The 24,130-nt window shown below is 37.4% G+C and overlaps 1 protein-coding gene across 1 annotated transcript in view; it reads right to left on the bottom strand.

The window, feature by feature from the left end:
* The window catches only part of NUP210L (nucleoporin 210 like), a 99,380-nt gene that overhangs the window by 59,653 nt on the left and 15,597 nt on the right, over positions 1-24,130 (bottom strand). The window contains exons 8-10 of the mRNA XM_065903697.1: positions 21,434-21,502; positions 20,718-20,824; positions 19,921-20,061 (exon numbers count right to left, since the gene is read on the bottom strand). Coding sequence (XP_065759769.1) covers positions 19,921-20,061; positions 20,718-20,824; positions 21,434-21,502 — 317 coding nt within the window. The remainder of the gene's footprint in view (positions 1-19,920; positions 20,062-20,717; positions 20,825-21,433; positions 21,503-24,130) is intronic.

The raw sequence follows: 24,130 nt of genomic DNA, 5'->3' as shown, positions 1-24,130 counted from the left end.
ATAAAGATGTGTTTAAGCCTAGTTATAATGATTTAAAATTCACAGTGTAAAACCAAAATTACCTTTTCATCAACCTAATAGATTCCTTACGTGGATCTTGACTTGAGAATTTAAACTCCTGATCTAACCATTTTTTCCCCCAACACTGTCCAGCATACTTAGAAACAACAATCAACAAACCCTATTACATCCCAGACTTTCACTAACATGTTTTATGGCAGCAACTTCCTGGTTACCAAAAGGCTTGTCTTCTGTATGCATTTAACTGTAGTGTCTACAGATAACACTTCTAAGTAGCTGTTTTGCTATTGCACACCATAGACTATCAACGCTCACCTTTTATCACAAGAAGCAGGGTCAGTAATGACTTTAAATCTAATAATAGAGAAGTTAGAATCAACTTGGAGAACCCAAACTCCAAGATGGCCTCCACGGATCCCACCTGGTGGTATTCACACCCTTGTGTATTTCCCTCTTCATTGTATTAAGAATGGTTTCAATGACCAATACAGTGTAGTAGACGTGCTTATATTAGAAAAGAGATGTAAAACCTGTGATCCACCATAAGATTCTTCAATAATAAGGAACTTAAAAAAGAAAAGCAAATTTTATCCAAAGTAAGGAGAAGAAATAGAATAACAAAGAAAAAAGCATGAATCAATAAAAGAAAAAATAGGTAAAGAATTGAAACAATAGAAACACAAATAACCAATATGTGGGGGGCTTCCCAGGTGGCACTAGTGGTAAAGAACTTGTCAATGCAGGAGATAAGAGACACTGGTTCGATCCCTGGCTTGGGAAGATCCCATGGAGAAGGAAATGACAACCCACTCCAATATTCTTGCCTGGAGAATCCCACGGACAGAGAAACCTGGCGGGCTACAGTTCATAGAGTCACGAAGAGTTAGATACAACTGAACAACTTAGTGCACATACACACATACACATACACACCAATATCTGGAATGAAAGAGACTACAGATACTACAGATACAAATTAATAAGGCAATGTTGTCAACAACTTTATGCGATAAATTCAACAATTAAGACTAAACAGAAATTCCTTCACATACAAATTACCAAGTTTCACTCAAGAAGAAATAAATAGGGGCTTCCCTCGTGGTACAGTGGTTGAGAATACACCTGCCAATGCAGGGGACATGAGTTCAATCCCTGCTCTGGGAAGACCCTGAATGCTATGTGGCAACTAAGCCTGTGTGTCATAACTACTGAGCCAGCACTCTATACCCTCAAGTCACACCTACTCAGCCCATGCACTACAACTACGGAAGACTGTGCAGTTAGAGCCTGTGCTCTGTAATAAGAGAAGTCACCACAGTAAGAAATCTGCATACCACAAGGAAGAGTATCCCCCACTCTCTGCAACTAGAGAAAGCCCACGTGCAGCCAGGAAAACCCAGAACAACCAAAAATAAATAAAAGAAGAAATAAATAACCTGAATAGCTGTATATACATTTTAAAAATTAAATTCATAGTTTTAAAACCTCTCATACACCAATTGTTAGAGAAATGGAAATTAAAATCACAGTGAGATAGCACTTCATACCCATTAGAATGGCAATTATCAAAAATAGAAAATAATAAGTGTTGGTTAGGATGTGGAGAAATCAGAATCCTCGTGCATTGCTGCTGGAATGTAAAATGACAGTCACTGTGGAAAACAGTATGACAATTCCTCAAAAAGTTAAACATAGAATTGCCATATAATCCAGCAATTTGAATTTTGGGTATATACATAAAAGAACTGAAAGTAAAGATTTGACAAATTATTTGTCTATCCATGTTCACAGCAGCATTATTTACAATAGACAAAAGGTGGAAACAACCGAAGGGTCTATCAATGGATAAATAACAAACAAAATGCAGTATATCCATTCAACAGAATATTATTCAGCCTTAAAAAGAAATGAAATTATGTCAGGCTACAACATGGATTAACCCTAAAGACATGCTAAGTGAAATAAGTAAAAAACAAAAAGGACAAATGTATGATTCCACTTTTTTTTGGCCATGCCACAAGGCTTTTGGGATCTTAGTTCCCTGACCAGAGATTGAACCCACATGCTCAGCAGTGAAGGCATGGAGAAATAACCAGTGGACTGCCAGGGAATTCCTTGTATGATGCCATTTATATGACATAAGTAGATTAATCAAATTAACAGAGACAGGAAATAGAATGTAGTTACCAGGGAATAGAAGATAGGAGGAACAGGGGTGGGTATTTTTTAAGGGAAAGAGAGAATCAGTCTGGAAAGATTATAAAGTTCTGGAGATAGATGGTGGTATTGGTACACAACATCAATACACTTAATGTCACTGAACTGTATGCCTAAAAATGGTTAAAATGGTAACATTTATGTTATGTATGTATATTTTAGCACTATAATAATAAAAGGCTTACCATTTTAAAAAGTTCCAAGCTCAAATAGTTTCACTGTGAATTCTACCAAATATTTGAGGAAGAAGTAACACTAGTTCTACAGAACTCTTCCAGAAAATAGAAAAGAATACTTTCCAGCTTATTTTATAAAGCCAATATTATCCTCACATCAAAACCTGACAAAGACATTACAACTAAAACCGAAGAAGGAAAAGAAAAGTTATAGGCCCTCAAAAACATACATACAAAAGTCATTAACAGAATTTTAGCAAATTAAATTCTGCAATGTGTGAAGATAACAAATCATAATCAAGTGAAGTTTATCCTGAGAATGCAAGATTTGTTTAATACTAGAAAATCAATCAATGTAACTAATTCATCATATTTAAAAGACTAAAAAAGAAAAACTATATTCATTTTATCAACAGATGTAGAAGAGCATTGACAAAATGCAGCACCAATTCATGATGAAAATTCTCAATAAACTAAGAATAAGAAGGAACTTGTTCAACCTAAGGACGAGCATCTACACAAAATCTATAGTCAACATCATACTCAATGGTGAAACGATGAATATTTTTCACTTTAAGGTCAGAAATAAGGCAAATATATCCACTTTACACTTCTATTCAATATTGTAGTAGAGGTCCTAGTCAGTGCAATGAGGCAAGGGAAAGAAAAGTCACATTTATTAGAATGAAAAGAGTTAACTCTTTATTCACATATAACCTAATTATATATGTAGCACTTCCTAAGGAATCGAATCTACAAGAAGTAATAGAATAAGTCAACTCAGCAAGCTTTCAAGATTCAAGGAAACATACAAAAACCACTGTATTTATGGGCCTTCCTGGTGGCTCAACAGTAAAGAATTCGCCCACCAATGCTGGAGACTCCAGTTCGATCCCTGATCCAGGAAGATCCCACATGCCAGGTAGCAAACTAACCCCATTGGCCACAATTGTTGAGGCTGTGGTCTAGAGCCCAGGAACTGCAACTATTGAGCCCATATGCCACAGCTACAGAAGCTCAGTGCCCTGGAGCCTGTGCTCCACAACAAAAGAAGCCACTGCAATAAGAAGCCTGTACAATTCAATGAAAAGTAGCCTCCCGCTCACTGCAACTACAGAAAAGCCCCCGCAGCAACAAAGACCCAGCAGAGCCAAAAATAAACACATTTTTAAAATGATTTTTAAAAACCCACTGTATTTATATATATTAGCATGATGAATTAAAAGGAGAAAATTTAAATATATATATGGCTTAAAACATAAAATAAATACAAATGTAACAAAATATCTTCAAGACCTGTATGATGAAAACTATAAGACATTGCTGAAAGAAAAATTCAAAGTCCTAAATAAGTGGAAAAAGTTTCATGTTCATAAATCCTAATGAAAAATATCAGCAGGGAGGAGATGTCTGCAACAGTGGCAAAGCAAGAAACTCCAAGAACCTGTCCCTCCATAGAAATGCCAAAAAAAGAGAGAGAGTCAGAATTAACTTTGGAAAATACTCAAAGGTTTAGAGCAACTAAATGTATGCTGAATTAAGAAAAAGGTGACTTAAAGCATTAAAGAAATTATTTGTCAAACCACTAACTGACTACAAGCTAAAGGAATCAAGATTATACAGTCAAATAACACAAATTACAAATAACACAATCTTTTAAAAATGATTTCGAAAACTCATTAAATATACAAGCAACTACAACCCACAGCAAGCAATAACAGCAGCCCTGAAGAAAGACAAGAAACTGATTTCTAAAATTACTATATTATATTGTTGACTTCTGAACAAAGTGGGGTCTATGAGTGCCAATCCTCTGTGCTGCTGAAATCCGTGTATAACTCTAGCCCTCCATACCATGGTATTACATTTGCAGATTCAACCAGTCACAGATTATATAGTATTGTAGTATGTATTAATTTTAAAAAATCCACATACAAGTGGAACTGTGCAATTAGAACTTACCTTGCTCAAGGGTCTACTATAATAAAATGTTGTTTTCAGCAACAACAAAAAAATAAGGCATTCAAAGAAACAAGAAAATATGACCTATTTATAGGGGGGGAAAAAGGAAATTAACACAAACTGTCCCTAAAGAAGCACAGATACTGGAAAAGATTATAAATCAAAGAGCTAATAGAAACAATAGACATCACTCCAGAAGAAGTATGTTTTACCAAATAGAGAATATAGTGAAGAGACAGAAATTACAAAAAAGGAACCAAACAGATATTCTGAAATTACAAGTACAATAACTGAGATGAAAACTTCAGTAGAAGACCTTTACAGTAGATTTGAGTTGGCAGAAGAAAGAATCTGCAAATTTAAAGAGAGGGCCATTGAAGTTATTTAGAGTAGCAAAAAGAAAAAAGAATGGAAAAAAATGACCAAGGCTTAGAGACCAGTGGAACATCATTAAGTAAATCAATATATATATAAAATAAGTCTCAGAAGTAGGGAAAGAAAGGTGCAGAAAGGATATGTGAAGAATTAATGATGAAAATGTCTCACATTTACTAAAAAACATGAACCTACAAAAATCAATTAAACACAAAAGAAGTCAGTAATGGAAGAAATTATCAAAAAAGTCATATAGAAAACAAAAGAATAAAATAATGCCCATCTGTAGGAAAAAAAATAAAACAAAACCAAGAGCTTTTCCTTATCAGTAACTGCTTTAAACATAAATAAATTCTCCAATTAAAAGGCAGAGATTGACAGAATGGATAAAGAAAAACATGATCCAAGTATATGCTATCTATAAGAGACTAATGTTAGATTCAAAGACATAAATAGGTTGAAAGTGAAAGAATGGAAAAATGCATTCCATTTTAATTACCAAATTATTTTAAACAATAATTACTGAAAGAGGGTTGGGGGAGCAGTCTACATTAACATCAAACAAAATAGATTTTTAAAAATTGTTATGAGACAAAGGTCATTATATATTAACAAAAAGGTTAATTTATCAAGTTATAACTATTACAAACATACACAAACCTAACAACAGAGGACCCCAAAATATGAAGCAAAAATGGACAGACGGAATGAAGGAAGAAATGAAGAAAGAAAGAGATTTATAACAACAGTTAACAGATTTTAATAATTCAGATTCAATAATGGATAGAACAACCAGAACTAAAGATCAGTATGGAAATAGAGGACTTAACCAACACTCTAAACCAACTAGATCAAGCAGACATATAGAGAGTATTCCACCCCATAACAACAAAATGCTCAATTTTCTCAAGTGCACATGGAATATTCTCCACAACAGGTCATATGTTAAATCACAAAAGAAATCTCAATAAATTTAAAAAGACTAAAATCATATAAAGTATCTTCTCGACCCAAAATGGACTAAAACTAGAACTTTACACAGGGAAAACTGGACAATTCACAAGTATGTGGAAATTAAATAAAACAACCAATGGGTCAAAGAAGAAATCGTAAGAAACGTTAGGAAACTTTGAGATGAAGAAAAACAAAAATCCAATATGCCCAAACTTATAGGATTCAATGAAAACAATGCTCAAAGGAAAATAGACAGCTGTAAACACCTGTATTAAAAAACAAGAGAGAGGGAAAAAGTGTTGTCACTGGCAGTAGAACATGGCAGCACTATGTTAAATAGGGAAAGTTCCTTTCCCCTTTGGCAGAGGGCGCCAGCCAGAGTGACAAAACAAATGTCCACCACAGAGAGTAGAATTGAAACTATTTCAAACGCAGTCTCCTTGAGTTTTTCAGGGGACTTCCCTGGTGGTCCAGGCAGAGTCTGCCTGCCAGTGCAGGGGACACAAATTCAATCCCTGGTCTGAGAAGATTCCACATACCATGGGGCAACTAAACCTGTGTGCCACAACTGCTGAGCCCATGAGCTACAACAACTGAAGCACACGCACCCTAGAGCCCATATTCTGCAACAAGGGAAGCCGCCACAATGAGAGGCCCTTGCACCGTAACTAGAAACCTCGCTTGCTGCAACTAGAGAAAGTCCACGCACAGCAACAAAGACCCAGTGTAGCCAATAAATAAATAAATATACAAAATAAATTAAATTTAAAAAAAAAGAAGAGGGAATTCCTGGCTGTCCAATGGTTAGGACTCAGTGTTTTCACTCTCATGGCCTGGGTTCAATCGCTGGTTAAGGAAATAAGATCTTGTAAGCTGGGTGTGGCAAAGCCAAAAAAGAAGAAAACAATTCAAATCAATAATCTGACTGTATAGCTAAAAAAAAAAAACTGGAAAAGGAAGAGCAAAGTAAACCTGAAACTAGCAGAAGGAAGGAAATAATAAAGTGAGCAGTGATTTTAAAAGTAGAGAATGGAAAATAAATACACAAAATCAACAAAACCAAAATTTGGTTCTTCAAAAAGATCAACAAAATTGAGTTTAGCTAGAATCATGGAGAAAAAAAGAAAGAATACTCAAATTATCAGAATCAGAAATGAAAGTGGGGACATTATTACCAACTTTACAGAAATAAAAAGGATTGTGAGATAATACTACGAACAATTGTCCACCAAACAAATTAGATAACCTAGATCAAATGGAAAGATTCCTCAAAGCACATCAATTAGAAAAACTGACCCAGTAGAAATAGAAAACCTGAACAAAGCAAAGTAAGCAAAGAGATTAAATCAATAATCAAAAATTTCCTAGCAAAGAAAAGCCCAGGCCCTGCCTACAAAAAGTCTACAAACAATAAGTGTTGGAGAGGGTGTGGAGAAAAGGCAACCCTCTTACACCGTTGGTGGGAATGCAAACTGGTACAGCCACTATGAAGAACAGTGTGAAGATTCCTTAAAAAACTGGAAATAGAACTGCCATATGACCCAGCACTCCCACTGCTGGGCATACACACCAAGGAAACCAGAATTGAAAGAGACACATGTACCCCAATGTTCACTGCAGCACTGTTTACAATAGTCAGGACATGGAAGCAACCTAGATGTCCATGGGCAGATGAATGGATAAGGAAGTTGTGGTACATATACACATGGAATATTACTCAGCTATAAAAAAGAACACATTTGAGTCAGTTCTAATAAGGTGGATGAAACTGTAGTCTACCATACAGAGTGAAGTAAGTCAGAAAGAGAAACACCAATACATATCAATGCATATATATGGAATCTAGAAAGACGGTAACCATGATCCTAATATGCAAGGCAGCAAAAGAGACACAGATGTAAAGAACAGACTATTGGACTATGTGGGAGAAGGTGAGGGTGGGATGATATGAGAGATATTGAAACATATATATTATACATAAAAGAGATGACTAGTGCAAGTTCGATGCATGAAGCAGGGTGCTCAAAGCGAGTGTTCTGGGACAACCCAGAGGTTGGGGTAAGGAGGGAGGTGGGAGTAGGGGTCCAGGATGGGGGTGGGCATGCATGTACACCTGTGGCTGATTAGTGTCGATGTGTGGCAGGGACCACCAAAGTGTTGTGAAGTGACTGTCCTCCAATTAAAATAAATAAATTTTTTAAAAAAGAAAGAAAAGCCCAGGCCTAGATGGCTTCAATTGTTAATTTCCACAAACATTTAAAACAAAATTAACACCAATGTTTCTCAAACTTAAAAATAAAAGATGATGAAGAAGAAAAAAAGAAAAAGGAAGAAACACTTCCTAACTCATTCTGAGAGACCAGCATTTGCCCTGAAACCAAAGTTAGACAAAGACATCATAAAAAAGGAAAACTACAGACCAATATCCTTTATGAATATAAATACAAAACTCCTTAAGAAAATACTGGCAAACCAAATCCAGCAGCATATTGATAGTATTATACACCATGATCAAGTGGGATTTTTCTAGGAATTCAAAGGCAGTACAATATATAAAAGTCAATTAATGTAATATACATATTAGTAGAATGAAAGAAAAAAATGCTTAAAAATATTTGAGAAAAATCCAATGCCCTTTCACAGTAAAAAACACTCAACAATTAGGGGTAAAAAAGAACTTCTTCAATATGATAAGGGCCATATATGAAAACTCCACAGCTAACATCTTACTCAGTGGTGAAAGAATGAAAGTTTTTGCTTTAAGATCAAAAACAAGATAAGGAGGCCCACTATTGCCACTTCTATTCAATATTGCATTATAAGTTCTAGCCAGAGAAATTAGGCAAGAAAATGAAATAAAAGGTATCAAAATGGGAAATGGAGGAGCAAAATTACCACTATTCACAGGTTCAGTTCAGTTCAGTCGCTCAGTCGTGTCCAACTCCTTGCGACCCCATGGACTGCAGCATGCCAGGCCTCCGTGTCCATCACCAACTCTTGGATATGATATTATATATGAAATATCCTATAAAGTCCAGAAGAACTACTAGAGCCAACAAAATAATTCAGCAAAGTTGCAGCATACCAGATCCACACACAAATATCAGTTGTACTTACATACATTAGCAATAAACAAACTAGAATGATTTTTACAATTACAATTACAATAGCATCAAAAAAGAATAAACTACCCAGAACAAACTCAACCTTGGAGGTGCAGTACTTGTACACTGAAAACTACAAAATATTGCTTGAATAAATTAAAGACAGCCTGAATAAATGGAAAAACATCCCATGTTCATGAATTGGAAGACCTAACATTGTTAAGATGACAACAATCTCCAAAGTGATCTTCTAATTCAACGCAATTGCTATCAAAATCCCAAGGGCCTTTTGGGAAAAAATGGAAAAGCCCATCCTAAAATTGATATGGAATTCTAAGAGATCTTGAATGGCCAAAACAATCTTGAAAAAGAACAGTTAGAAGACTTCACATTTCCCATTTCAAAACACAATTCAAAGCTACAGTGATCAAAGCAGTGTGGTACTGCAAAAGGACAGACACACAGACCAATGGAATAAAACTGAGTACAGAAATAAGCTGACATCTATAGTCAACTGGATTTGACAAGGATGCCAAGAGCATACAATAAGTGAAATGAGTCTCTTTGATAAATAGCGCTGGCACAGACAAAACCCCAAAGCCCCCATCAAAACACTATTAGACCTATTAAATGCATTTAGTCAAGTTGCAGGATACAAGATTTATATACAGAAATTTGTTGCTTTTCTATACACTAAAAATTAACTATCAGAGAGAGAAAACAAGAAAAACAACCCCATTTACAACTGCATCAAAAAGAATAAAATAAAATTAACTCCAAAGAGGTGAAAGACTTATACTCTGAAAATACTGTAACACTGGTGAAAACAAGTTAAGATGATACAAAGAAATGGAAAGATATCCCAAGTTCATGGATTGGAACAGTTAATATTATTAAAATGCCAATACTACCAAAAGCAATGTATAGTTTTAACGCAATCCCTATTAAAACACCCATGATATTTTCCACAAGACTAGAATAAAAAACTCTAAAATTTACATGGAAGCACAAACTACCCCTAATAACCAAAGTAATGTTGAGAATAAAGAACAAAGCCAGAGGTATCACACTCCCTGTTGTCAGATTATACTACAAAACTACAGTAAGCAAAACAATATGGTACTAAGACTTCCCTGGCAGCCCAGCGGTTAAGAGTCCATGCTTCCACTGCAGGGGACATGGGTTTGATACCCAGTCACAGAACTAAGATCCCACAAGCCATGTGGTGCAGCCCCCCTCCCCTGCCAAAAAATTATATAATAACTAGAGAACTTGATCACCAGATGGTCAACACGAAAATTTTACATTCTTTGCAGCCAAAGATAGAGAAGTGCTATACAGTCAGCAAAAACAATACAAGGAGCTGACTGTGGCTCAGATCATGAACTCGTTATTGCCAAATTCAGACTTAAATTGCAGAAAGTAGGGAAAACTACTAGACCATTCAGGTATGACCTAAATCAAATCCCTTACAATTATACAGTGGAAGTGACAAACAGATTCAAGGGATTAGATCTGATGGACAGAGTGCCTGATGAACTATGGATGGAGGTTCATGACATTGTACAGGAGGCAGTAATGAAGACCACACCCAAGGAAAAGAAATGCAAAAAGGCAAAATGGTTGTCTGAGGAGGCCTTACAAACAGCTGTGAAAAGAAGCGAAAGGCAAAGGAGAAAAGGAAAGATATTCCCATTTGAATGCAGAGTTCCAAAGAATAGCAAGGAGAGATAAGAAAGCCTTCCTCGGTGACCAATGCAAAGAAATAGAGGGAAACAACAGAATGGGAAAGATGAGAGATCTCTTCAAGAAAATCAGAGGGAGGGGGGATCGGGATGGGGAATACGTGTAACTCTATGGCTGATTCATATCAATGTATGACAAAACCCCCTGAAATGTTGTGAAGAAATTAGCCTCCAACTAATTAAAAAATAAAATAAAATAAAATAAAATTCAAACAAACAAACAAAAAAGAAAATTAGAGATACCAAGGGAATATTTCAAGCAAAGATGGGCACAATAAAGGACAGAAATGGTATGGACTTAACAGAAGCAGAAGATATTAAGAATAGGTGGCAAGAATACACAAAAGAATTACACAAAAAAGATCTTCATGAACGAGATAATCACGATGGTGTCATCACTCACCTAGAGCCAGAATTCTGGAATGCAAAGTCAAGTGGAACTTAGGAAGCATCACTAAAAACAAAGCTAGTGGAGGTGATGGAATTCTAGTTGAGCTATTTCAAATGCTAAAAGATGATGCAGTGAAAGTGTTGCACTCAATATGCCAGCAAATTTGGAAAACTCAGCAGTGGCCACAGGACTGGAAAAGGTCAGTATTCATTCCAATCCCAAAGAAAGGCAATGCCAAAGAATGTTCAAACTACTGCACAATTGCACTCATCTCACACACTAGTTAAGTAATGCTCAAAATTCTCCAATCCAGGCTTCAACAGTACGTGAACCATGAACTTCCAGATGTTCAAGCTGGATTTAGAAAAGGCAGAAGAACCAGAGATCAAATTGCCAACATTTGCTGGATCATCAAAAAAGCAAGAGAGTTCCAGAAAAACATCTACTTCTACTTTATTGACTATGCCAAAGCCTTTGACTGTGTGACCACAACAAACTCTGGAAAATTCTTAAAGAGATGGGAATACTAGACCATCTGACCTGCCTCTTGAGAAATCTGTATGCAGGTTAGGAAGCAACAGTTAGAACTGGACATGGAACAACAGACTGGTTCCAAATAGGGCAAGGAGTACGTCAAGGCCGCATCTTGTCACCCTGATTATTTAACTTATATGCAGAGTACATCGTGAGAAATGCTGAGCTGGATGAAGCACAAACTGGAATCAAGATTGCTGGGAGAAATATCAATAACCTCAGATACGCAGATAACACCACCCTTATGGCAGAAAGCAAAGAAGAACTAAAGAGCCTCTTGATGAAAGTGAAAGAGGAGAGTGAAAAAGTTGGCTTAAAACTCAACATTCAGAAAACTAAGATCATGGCATCCAGTCCCATCACTTCATGGGAAATAGATGGGGAAGCAGTGGAAACAGTGAGAGACTATTTTTGGAGCTCCCAAATGACTGCAGATGGTGACTGTGGCCATGAAATTAAAAGACGCTTGCTCCTTGGAAGAGAAGTTATGACCAACCTAGACAGCATATTAAGAAGCAGAGACATTACTTTGCCAACAAAGGTCCGTCTAGTCAAAGCTATGGTTTTTCCAGTAGTCATGTATGGATGTGAGAGTTGGACTATACAGAAAGCGGAGCACTGAAGGATTGATGCTTTTAACCGTGGTGTGGGAGAAGACTCTTGAGAGTCCCTTGGAAAGCAAGGAGGTCCATCCTAAAGAAAATCAGTCCTGAATATTCATTGGAAGGACTGATGCTGAAGCTGAAACTCCAATACTTTGGCCACCTGTTGCAAAGAACTGACTCATTGGAAAAGACCCTGATGTTGGGAATGACTGCAGGTGGGAGGAGAAGGGGACAACAGAGGATGAGATGGTTGGATGGCATCACTGACTCAACGGACATGAGTTTGAGTAAGCTCTGGGAGTTGTTGATAGACAGGGAAGCCTGGTGTGCTGGAGTCCATGGGGTTGCAGAGTTGGACATGACTTAGTCACTGAATTGAACTGAACTAAAATAGAGAACTTGAAATGACTATGAATAAAAAGAAGAAACATTATAAAAATTATTAATGGTATCTCATAGATCATTGGTGGGGATATAAAATAAAACAATACAGCCATTTTAGAAAAATAATTTGTCAATTCCTTATAAAACTAAACATGTAGCTACTATATGACCCAAGAATTGCACCCAAGCATTTTTTTCTTTATTAATTTTTTTTTTTTTTTTTGGCTGGATCTTCATTACTACATGTGGGCTTTCTCTAGTTGGGGTGAGCAGGAGCTACTTTCTAATTGTCATGTGCAGATTTCTTGCAGTGGTTTCTCTTGTTTTCAAGCACAGGCTTTAGGCTTGTGGGTTCAGGATTTGCAGGTTGTGAGCTCTAGAGCATGGGTTCAGTAGTTGCGGTGCATGGGCTTAGTTGCTCCACAGCATATGGAATCTTCCCTAGACCAGGGATTGAACCAATGTTCCCTGTACTGTCAGGCAGATTCTTCTCCACTGTACCACAGGGAAGTCCCCACTCTTAAGCATTTTATCCCAGAGACATAAAAACATATCCACAGCAAACTCTATACAAAAATGTTGTTGTTTTAGTTGCTAAGTTGTGTCTGACTCTTTTGCGATCCCATGGATTGTAGCCCCCCAGGCTCCTCTGTCCATGGGATTTTCCAGGCAAGAATACTGTAGTGGGAGGCCATTTCCTTCTTCAGGGGATCTTCTCAACAGAGGGGTTGAACCCTCATCTCTTGCACTGCAGGCAGATTCTTTACCACTGAACCACCTAGGAAGCCCCATAAGAATGTTTAGAGCAGCTTTATTCATAATTGCCAAATAATAGAAACAACCCAAATCACCCTTAGTAGGTGAATAGTTAAAATCCAGTACATCTATACAATGGGATATTATTCACCACTTATTTTTATTCAGTAATTTTTTAAATGATATAGTGATACACTCAACAATTTGGATAGATCTTTAGGGCATTTTTTCTTTCTTTTAAAAAAATTATTTATTTTTGGCTGTGCTGGGTCTTCATTGCTGTGGACAGTCTTTCTCTAGCTGCAACTGGCAGGAGCTACTCTTCATCGCAGTACATGGATTTCTCATTGCAATGGTTTCTCTTGTTGTGGAGCATGGGCTCTAGAGAACTCAGGCTTCAGTACTTACAGTTCATGGGCTGTAGGTGGGGAGCACAGGCTTAGTTGTTCCACAACATGTGGGATCTTCCCAGACCAGGGATCAAACCCATGTCCCTTGCATTGGCAGGTGAATTCTTAACCACTGAACCACCAGGGAAGTAGTTTTATTTTAAACTTCCAGATTTTATTTTAAATTTCCCAATCAAAAGGAAACTTACACACCTAAATAAAAAACAAGATTACAAATCAAGATAGTCTGCAGGCCACCAGATTGTGATCTCTGTTATACAGGTTTCTATAAAATCATGTTAAGAAGGCTTCCCTGATGGCTCAGTTGGTAAAGAGTCTGCCTGTAATGTGGGAGACCTGGGTTCCCCCCCTCCCAGTTATTTTTATTAGTTGGATGCTAATTACTTTACAGTATTCTAGTGGTTTTTGCCATACATTGACATGAATCAGCCATGGATTTACATGTGTTCCCCATCCTGAACCCCCCTCCCACCTCCCTCCTCATCCCATCCCTCTGGGTCATCCCAGTGCACCAGCCCCAGGGACTTGTTTCATGCATCCAACCTGGACTGGTGATCTGTTTCACACTTGACAATATACATGTTTCGATGCTGTTCTCTCAGATCATCCCACCCTCGCCTTCTCCCATAGAGTCCAAAAGTCTGTTCTATACATCTGTGTCTCTTTTTCTGTCTTACATATAGGGTTATCGTGACCATCTTTCTAAATTCCATATATATATACGTTAGTGTACTGTATTGGTGTTTTTCTTTCTAGCTTACTTCACTCTGTATAATGGGCTCCAGTTTCATCCACCTCATTAGAACTGATTCAAATGAATTCTTTTAAATGGCTGAGTAATATTCCATTGTGTATATGTACCACAGCTTTCTTATCCATTCGTCTGCTGATGGGCATCTAGGACATGGCATCTAAGCCATGTCCTGGCTATTATAAACAGTGCTGCAATGAACATTGGGGTACATGTGTCTCTTTCAGTTCTGGTTTCCTCGGTGTGTATGCCCAAGAGTGGGATTGCGGGGTCATATGGCAGTTCTATTTCCAGTTTTTTAAGGAATCTCCACACTGTTCTCCATGTGGCTGTACTAGTTTGCATTCCCACCAACAGTGTAAGAGGGTTGCCTTTTCTCCACACCCTCTCCAGCATTTATTGCTTGTAAACTTTTGGATAGCAGCCATTCTGACTGGAGTGTAATGGTACCTCATTGAGGTTTTGATTTGCATTTCTCTGATAATGAGTGATGTTGAGCATCTTTTCATGTGTTTGTTAGCCATCTGTATGTCTTCTTTGGAGAAATGTCTGTTTAGTTCTTTGGCCCATTTTTTGATTGGGTCATTTATTTTTCTGGAATTGAGTTGCAGGAGTTGTTTATTTTTGAGATTAATCCTTTGTCTGTTGCTTCATTTGCTATTATTTTCTCCCATTCTGAACGCTGTCTTTTCACCTTGCTTATAGTTTCCTTTGTTGTGCAAAAGCTTTTAAGTTTAATTAGGTCCCATTTGTTTATTTTTGCTTTTATTTCCAATACTCTGGGAGGTGGATCATAGAGGATCTTGCTGTGATTTATGTTGGAGAGTGTTTTGCCTATGTTCTCCTCTAGGAGTTTTATAGTTTCTGGTCTTACATTTAGATCTTTAATCCATTTTGAGTTTATTTTTGTGTATGGTGTTAGAAAGTATTCTAGTTTCATTCTTTTACAAGTGGTTGACCAGTTTTCCCAGCACCACTTGTTAAAGAGGTTGTCTTTTTTCCATTGTATATCCTTGCCTCCTTTGTCAAAGATAAGGTGTCCACAGGTACATGGATATATCTCTGGGCTTTCTATTTTGTTCCATTGATCTATATTTCTGTCTCTGTGTCAGTACCATACTGTTTTGATGACTGTGGCTTTGTAGTAGAGCCTGAAGTCAGGCAGGTTGATTCCTCCAGTTCCATTCTTCTTTCTCAAGATTGCTTTGGCTATTTGAGGTTTTTTGTATTTCCATACAAATTGTGAAATTATTTGTTCTAGTTTTGTGAAGAATACCGTTGGTAGCTTGATAGGGATTGCACTGAATCTATAGATTGCTTTGGGTAGTATACTCATTTTCACAATATTGTTTCTTCCAATCCATGAACAAGGTATATTTCTCCATCTATTTGTGTCCTCTTTGATTTCTTTCATCAGTGTTTTATAGTTTTCTATGTATAGGTCTTTTGTTTCTTTAGGTAGATATACTCCTAAGTATTTTATACTTTTTGTTGCAATGATGAATGGCATTGTTTCCTTAATTTCTCTTTCTGTTTTCTCATTGATAGTGTATAGGAATGCAAGGGATTTCTGTGTGTTAATTTTATATCCCGCAACTTTACTATATTCACTGATTAGCTCTAGTAATTTTCTGGTAGAGAGATCTGGGTTAAGAAGTTAAGGGACTTCCCTGGTGGTCCACCCCTTCATGGATCATAGCCTTGTCATGGCAAAGGGGCTTGCATAACTCAGTGAAGTCATGAGCCATGCCATGTAGGGCCACCCAAGACGAGCGGGTCTTGGTGGAGACGTCTGACAAAATGTGGTCCACTGGGAGGGAACAGCAAACCACTCCAATATTCTTGCCATAAGAACCCCATGAACAGCATGAAAAGGCAAAAGATATGACACCAGACAATCAGCCCCCACCCCCAGGTCGGAAGGTGTCCAATGTGCTATGGGGAAGAACTGAGGGCAATTTCTAACAGTTCTGGAAAGAATGAAGTAACTGGGCCAAAGCAGAAATGATGCTCAGTTGTGGATGTATCTGGTGGTGAAAGTAAATCTGATGCTGTGAAGAACAATATTGCATAGGAACCTGGAATGTTAAGTCCATGAATCAAGGTAAATTGGACGTAGTCAAGTAGGAGATGGCAAGAGTGAACATCAACATCTTAAGAATCAGTGAACTAAAATGGATGGGAATGAGTGAATTTAAACCAAATGACCATTATACCTACTACTGTGGGCAAGAATCCCTTAGAGGAAATGGAGTAGCCCTCATAATCAATGAAAGAGTCCAAAATGTAGTACTTGGGCACAAACTTAAAAATGATAGAATGATCTTAGTTCATTTCCAAGACAAACCATTCATCATCACAGTAATCCAAGTCTATGCCCCAACCACTGATGCCAAAGAAGTTGAAGTTGACTGGTTCTCTGAAGAACTACAAGACTTTCTAGAACACCAAAAAAAAATATGCCCTCTCAATCATAGGGGACTGGAATGCAAAAGTAGAAAGTCAAGAGATACCTGGAATAACAGACAAGTTTGACCTGAAGAACTATGGACAGATGTTCATAACATTTGTACAGGAGGCAGTGACCAAAACCATTTCAAAGAAAGAAAAATGCAAGAAGACAATGTCTGAGGAGGCTTTACAAATAGCTGAGGAAAGAAGAGAAGCAAAAAGCAAAGGAAAAAGGGAAAGATACACCCAACTCAATGAACAGTTCCAGAGAATAGGAAGGAGAGATAAGAAGGCCTCCTTAAATGAACAATGCAAACAATAGAATGGGAAAGATGAGAGGTCTCTTCAAGAAAATTGGAGGTATCAAGAGAATATTTCATGCAAGGATGGGTACAATAAAGGACAGAAATGGTAGGAACCTAACAGAGGCAGAAGAGATTAAGAAGAGGTGGGAAGAATACACAGAAGAACTATACAAAAAAGGTCTTAATGACTGGGATAACCACAATGGTGTGATCTCTTACTTAGGGCCAGACATCCTGAAGTGTGAAGTGGGCCTTAGGAAGCATTACTACAAGCAAAGATAGTGGAGGGGATGGAATTCCAGTTGAGCTATTTCAAATCTTAAAAGATGATGCTGTGAGAGTGCTGCACTCAACATGCCAGCAAATTTGGAAAACTCATCAGTGGCCACAGGACTGGAAAAGGTTAGTTTTCCTTCCAATCCCAAAGAAGGGCAGTGCCAAAGATTGTTCAAACTATCGAACAACTGCACTCATTTCACATACTAGTAGGTTATCCTCAAAATCCTTTAAGCTAGGCTTTAGCAGTACATGAACTGAGAACTTCCAGATGTACAAGTTGGGTTTAGAAAAGGCAGAGGAATCAGAGATCAAATTGCCAACATCTGCTGAATCACAGAGAAAGCAAGACAATTCCAGAAAAACATCTGCTTCATTGACTATGTGGAAAATTCTTCAAGAGATGGGAATACCAGACCACCTCACCTGTCTCCTGAGAAACCTATATGCAGGTCAAGAAGCAAGAGTTAGAACTGGACATGGAACAAATTGATTCAAAATCGGGAAAGGAATACAACAAGTACATTGTCATCTTGTTTATTTAGCTTATACACAGATTACATCACATGAAATGTTGGGCTGGATTAATCACAAGCTGGAATCAAGATTGCTGGGAGAAGTATCAATAACTTCAGATACTCAGATTATATAACTCTAATGGCAGAAAGTGAAGAGGAACTAAAAAGCTTCTTGATGAGGGTGAAAGAGGAGAGTGAAAAAGTTGACTTAAAACTCAACATCCAAAAAAAGATCATGGCATCTGGTCCCATCACTTCATGGCAAATCAAAGGGGGAAAAGTGGAAGCAGTGACAGATTTCCTTTTCTTGGGCTCCAAAATCACTGCAGAGGGTGACTGTAGCCACAAAATTAAAAGACACTTGCTCCTTTAAAGGAAAGCATCACAAACCTAAACAGTGTATTAAAAAGCAGAGACATCACTTTACTGACAAAGGTTCCTATAGTCAAAGTTATGGTTTTTCCAGTAGTCATGTACAGATGTAATAGTTGGATCATAAAGAATGCTGAGTGCTGAAGAATTGATGCTTTCTAATTGTGGTGCTAGAGAAGACTCTTGAGAGTCCCTTGGACTGCAAAGAGATCAAATCAGTCAATCCTAAAGGAAATCAACCCTGTATATTCATTGGAAGGACTGATGCGGAAGCTGAAGTTCCAATACTTTGGCCATCTGATATGATGAGCTGACTCACTGGAAGAGACTTTGATGCTGAGAAAGATTGAAAGTAAAAGGAGAAGAGGGCAGTGGTAGATGAGATGGTTAGATAGCATCATCAACTAAATGGATATGAATCTGAGCAAATTCCAGGAGACAGTGAAGGCCAGGGAAGCCTGGCATGCTGCAGTCCATGGGGTCACAGAGTTGGACATGACTTAGCAACTGAACAACAAAAACTGGTGGTCTAGTGGTTAAGAATCCACCTGTCAATGCAGGTGACTCAGGTTTCACCTCTGGATCAGGAAGATTTCATTTAGTTGCTGTGGAGCAACTAAGCCTGTGCGCCACAACTACTGAGCCCATATGCTTCAACTACTGAAGCCTGTGCACCTAGATCTGGTGCTCTGCAACAAGAGAAGCCATTGAGATGAGAATCCCATGAACCGCAAAGTTTAAACTTTACCTTAAAATCAATGGGAAGCCACGAAAGGAATTTAAACAGTAAATACATAATAATTTTTATAGTTTTTGTAACATCATTCTAGCCACAGATAATATTGAAGGTAGGAGTATCAGTTTAGAAGCTACTGTGAAAATCTAGGTGAAAGAGCAGTGTCTCCTTCACCTAGTAAGATGGATTTGAGAGATATTTAGAAGAATTGACTTAGCATTCAATGATGTACTGAACGAAGGAGGTGAGGGAGAAGGTAGAATCAAGGGTGACTCTTGGGATTTTGTCTCAAACAGCTGGGGAAAGGATCACTGGAGAAAAAGTAGGTTTAGAGAGGGAAACAAATCTGATGGACTGTTAAAAGTCGGACATTTGCACGTTTTTAGAGGCAATAAAAACAGATAAATTCCTTATCCTTTCACCCACTAACTCCATTTCTGTATTATACCATACAAAAATTAACCAAAAGGAATGAAAATTGTATGAAGATACTCAGTTATGCCATTTACAAAGTAAAAAACTGCTAAAAGTGCAAAGTTGGTGGCATGGTTAAACAATTGGCATATTAACCCTATGTATTTTTAGAATACAAAATACTCTTATGTGGATCTGATGACACAAGGAAACATGCATATGGAATAATTTTTAAAGGAACCTCAAATGACACATATACAAAATGACCACAAATGCAGATATATGCAATAACAGAGATTGGAATGGAAAATTTGCAGAGGTATAAACTACTAAGTGTACTGTTTATTAGTTTATTTTGTGAAAGATAATGGTGAGATATGCTATATATGGGCTAGCAAATCAACAAATCAGGCAAATCTTGTCAGTATCATCAGGATTCAAAAATTGTCCTTTTAATTCCTACCTGGTAAATGATGGAAGTCAGAGATGCATTTATCACGACCACACCATCTTTCAGAGCTTTTACAACATGGTAAGATCCATTCACAGTAGTTAGCTGCTCTTCAAAGTACTCTTTCAGGAATTGGTACATAATCCTGAGATTCTAAAAATCAGCCCAAAATTAGCACAAATCTGAAGAGATGTTTTTTTTCCCTAACGCCAATTTAAACTCAAAGCATTTAAAAAAAAAAAAAAAAGCGTGACTATGCTTTCTGGGGCTTAAAGAAGTAAAAATAAAAATCTTTGCTCGTCCTCATCAAATTCTAAGTTGGAAAGATGTCATTTTAAAATGGCACTAGTTTTTGGAAGATCCATTAATGGCAAGCAACTAGAAACAGTAAGCATCAAAGCTTATGTCAATTTTAGTGTAATTTGTGCCATTCCAGAAATTGACAGTTGGGGGTGGGGGTGGGGGGAATGGATGCTGGAGAATGACTACAACATTTTACATCTAATGATCACACTATAAAACTCTGATAACTTCTCTGAAATGAAGTTTTAGAATGAGGATCCCCTCCAAAGTGTTACCCTTGGTGCCAACTTCATCTCTTTCCTGTAATTCTAACCAAGTTGTATCTTTTATTTCTGGTTTAGTATTCCTCAAGGATAGAACTACTTAATAACAATAATGATAAAGTAGTAACTTGCATTTTCTGAAGGCAAAATCTGGAAGCAAAAAAAAAGTCTTCCTAGCAAAAAGGCTGCTCACTGAAGGAGTTATCCTTAAGGGAACTAGAAAAATTCAAAAGATAGACTCACATCTGAAATATAGATCTTTGTGCTGCTTTTATCAAATACTTCTACTGTAATTACATAGACCTGTCCCACCTCTAGACTCCATCGGTCTCCAGGTTGGACTGTGAAACCTGTACACAAATCAATAAACAAAACTATCAGAAGAGGCCATTTTTCTATAACGAATTTTAAAAATACAAACTTTTAAAAAGCCATTTAAAGAGCAAAAGTCACTAATAGATGGAGATGGTTTCCAAAGTAGATCCTTTAGTTCCCTCTATAAAACTGTATAATAATTTGGGGTTCCAAAGATCCTAGTTTAACTTAGTTCATCTCAGGTATAAAAGAAGCATTCTCACTTACATCTGTATACAAATACCACCCACCCCAAACCCACAATTTTGCTCATTTCTGATATGTCAGGCAAGATTTCAGCTGCTTTCAGTCAAATTCATTGCTTCCTGTGGCTTAAGGACATAGGTTTCTTCTTTCTTTGTATGAAGTCTCTTTTCCTAGTCCAATCTTGTATTACATGGAGTTTCATACTTTTCCAGTCTATTTCAAGATGCTTTACCCTTGCAAATAGCATTTAACTAGAACAGTGCGAGAAAACATGTCAAAGTAAGGTTGAATTTGAAATTAGTTAAGTCTCAAAATGAAGCACTCTAGTCTTTAATGCACTCATTTCAGTGGCATACTTTAAGTTATTTGGCTTTCTGAAAATCATTATCTAAAAATACCTAAAAATCCAGGCTCTACAACATATATGGTGCAATTTGGGAGTCCAGACACAGATCGCATATGAACATCTTAATTTTTGCTTAAGGAAATTTTATGAGCTAGATTTGGGTGAAAAGAAAAATATAAGCAACCAAAATAAATAAATAAGCCCACAAACAAAAGTAAAAATTCTATATTTCATTATCTCTTGGAAAGCAAAACTTAAATGCATACATTCTGAGAAAAATCTGAGGGTTCGGTAAACATAGTCATCAGGTATTCTTGAATTTCAAATATCAGGAAGATGAAACGAGAGAAAAAAGATCATGCTCCATGTTTTTAATATTCATTTAGCTGCAGAATCCTTTTCCCCTGTAAAAGTGTTTCATAGGCGCCTATTAGGGAAAGTAGGACAAAGTGGAATTGCTCTGGCTGAAGAAATAAATGGACAGTGGTGGATGTAGAGGGAGCGTCATGACTTGTCATCCAGCCCAGTAACTTGCCTCGGGCTCCACAGACAGTTTTAAAAATCACTAATTGATTTTCTATTATCTGTGGCAATTCTTTAACATCAAAATGTTTTCTCTTCCACCAAAGATACTTCTATGTCATACATCACATTACACATTATTTATTCTGTTAGCCTACACACAATCTGGGGCTTCTCAAGGTGGTACTGGTGGGAAAGAACCCTCCTGCCAATGCAGGAGATCTAAGAGATGCAGGTTCAAACTGGATTGGGAAGATCATTTGGAGGAAGGCATGGCAACCCACTCCAGTATTCTTGCCTAGAGAATCCCATGGATAAAGGAGCCTGGTGGGGTCTTGTCCACAGGGTCACAAAGAGTCAGACACTACTAAAGCAACTTAGCACGCCTACACAATCTAATTAGTAATGTAATTCCTTCTCAGAAATATACTATATCCAAAAGCTAAGAAGATATTATTTCTGCTTTGAGAAATGTATTACTGAAATGATTGGACAGAAAACTCCTGCTATTTCTAAGTACACTAATTTAGAAGTGCTGTTAATTCAGTCATGCACTAGGCTATAATTAGGCACCACAGTATCTATAGTGACAATGAAGGCAAAATATTTAATCTATTTCAGGGATCAAACTCTTAAAGCTACCCAAGTACTCCAAAAGAACTATTAATATACATACAATTGATATGCTAATTAAACTTATTTTTTAGGTAACGTCAAAGTCGCTCAGTCGTGTCCAACTCTTGGCAACCCCATGGACTGTATAGTCCATGGAATTCTCCAGGCCAGAATACCGGAGTGGGGAGCCTTTCCAGTCTCCAGGGTATCTTCCCAACCCAGAGATCAAACCCAGGACTCCCACATTGCAGGAGGATTCTTTACCAGCTGAGCCACAAGTAAAAGCCATTTGCTTTTACTACTTATTAAAGCAAATCTTTTAAACACTGCGTCAATCTAGGTTTGGTTTTAGTATGTACTACATTCATAAACTAGAAGAGCTAAAAGGAAATTCCCTCGTAGCTCAGTTGGTAAAGAATCCACTCAGTGCAGGAGTCTGCCTGCAAAGCAGGAGACCTGGGCTCGATTCCTGGGTTGGGAAGATCCCCTGGAGAAGGAAATGGCAACCCACTCCAGTATTCTTGCCTGGGAAATTCCATTAACAGAAGAGTCTGGTGGGCCACAGTCCATGAGGCCACAAAAGAGTTGGACACAACTGAGTGACTGAACATGCATGCAGAAGGAAATTCAGGAGTATATCACTCCTTCCATTTTACAGATGAGTAAACAGATCTCAATAGGTCTCTAAACCAGTTCATCCCTCCATAATCAGAATAAGACATCTACCTTTTATCTAATCCTTCTCTGTTTGGAATTTCATTTTATCTTGCTCCTCCAAAACCTTACTCCTCAGAAATCTAGCTCCATCAACTGACCTTCTTTTCATCCATATCTCTGCCATCTCTCTGTTTAACTTATAGACATATTCAAGTTTCTCTTAACTTAAAAAAATTCTGTCTTCTTCAAACTTTGGCCTTGTTTTCCTCCTTCTTTTTAAAGCCAAGCTGTTTTATTGGAAAAGTGATCCAAGACTTCCTAGCTACTAGAGACTTTCAGTCTTTATCTTTGCCAATTTCACCTGAAGAACATTCTCATTTCACACTCCTCACTTGGTTACCACGAAATTTTTCTCTCCTGATTTTCCTACTATTTCCTACTCTCCTAATTTCCTATTAAGCGTTCTTTCTGGGCATCCTTAAAGTTCCTCCTCTTCCAAATGAACCTTAGATGCTGGCAGTCCACAGCTGTCTTTGATCCTCTTCTCTCACTCTATATTCTCCTGAGGTTCACTTTCTCTACAACAACAGCTTCAACTGTCACCTGGCTATAAATTAATAACTTTAAAAGACCTTTCTTCATCCTGAATGTTTCTCCTCCAGATGCATAACAAAAATTTCTGCTTGGATGTCTACCCCACAAGTACTTCAGGTTGACATGTGAAAAACTAAACTAGTTTTCTTTTCCCTTAAACATGCTCCTTCTTTTATATTATCCACCTCTATGAGTACCACCAGCCACCCTAAGGCAGGTGCTGGAATAAATTATGAATTGTCACCTTCCATGTCAAGAGGTAAATATGTTTTAATATTTAATACTTTGGAATAAATAACAATATGAACTGAGAATATAAAAAAATCATGATAAATATGTCTAGGGAAGGCAATTCAGGTAA

The sequence above is a fragment of the Muntiacus reevesi genome, chromosome 1 (genome assembly GCF_963930625.1).
Source record: "Muntiacus reevesi chromosome 1, mMunRee1.1, whole genome shotgun sequence".
In the NCBI taxonomy this organism is placed as follows: domain Eukaryota; kingdom Metazoa; phylum Chordata; class Mammalia; order Artiodactyla; family Cervidae; genus Muntiacus; species Muntiacus reevesi.
The sequence above is the reverse complement of the archived record's forward strand: the minus strand, read 5'-3'. Positions and strand labels throughout refer to the sequence as shown.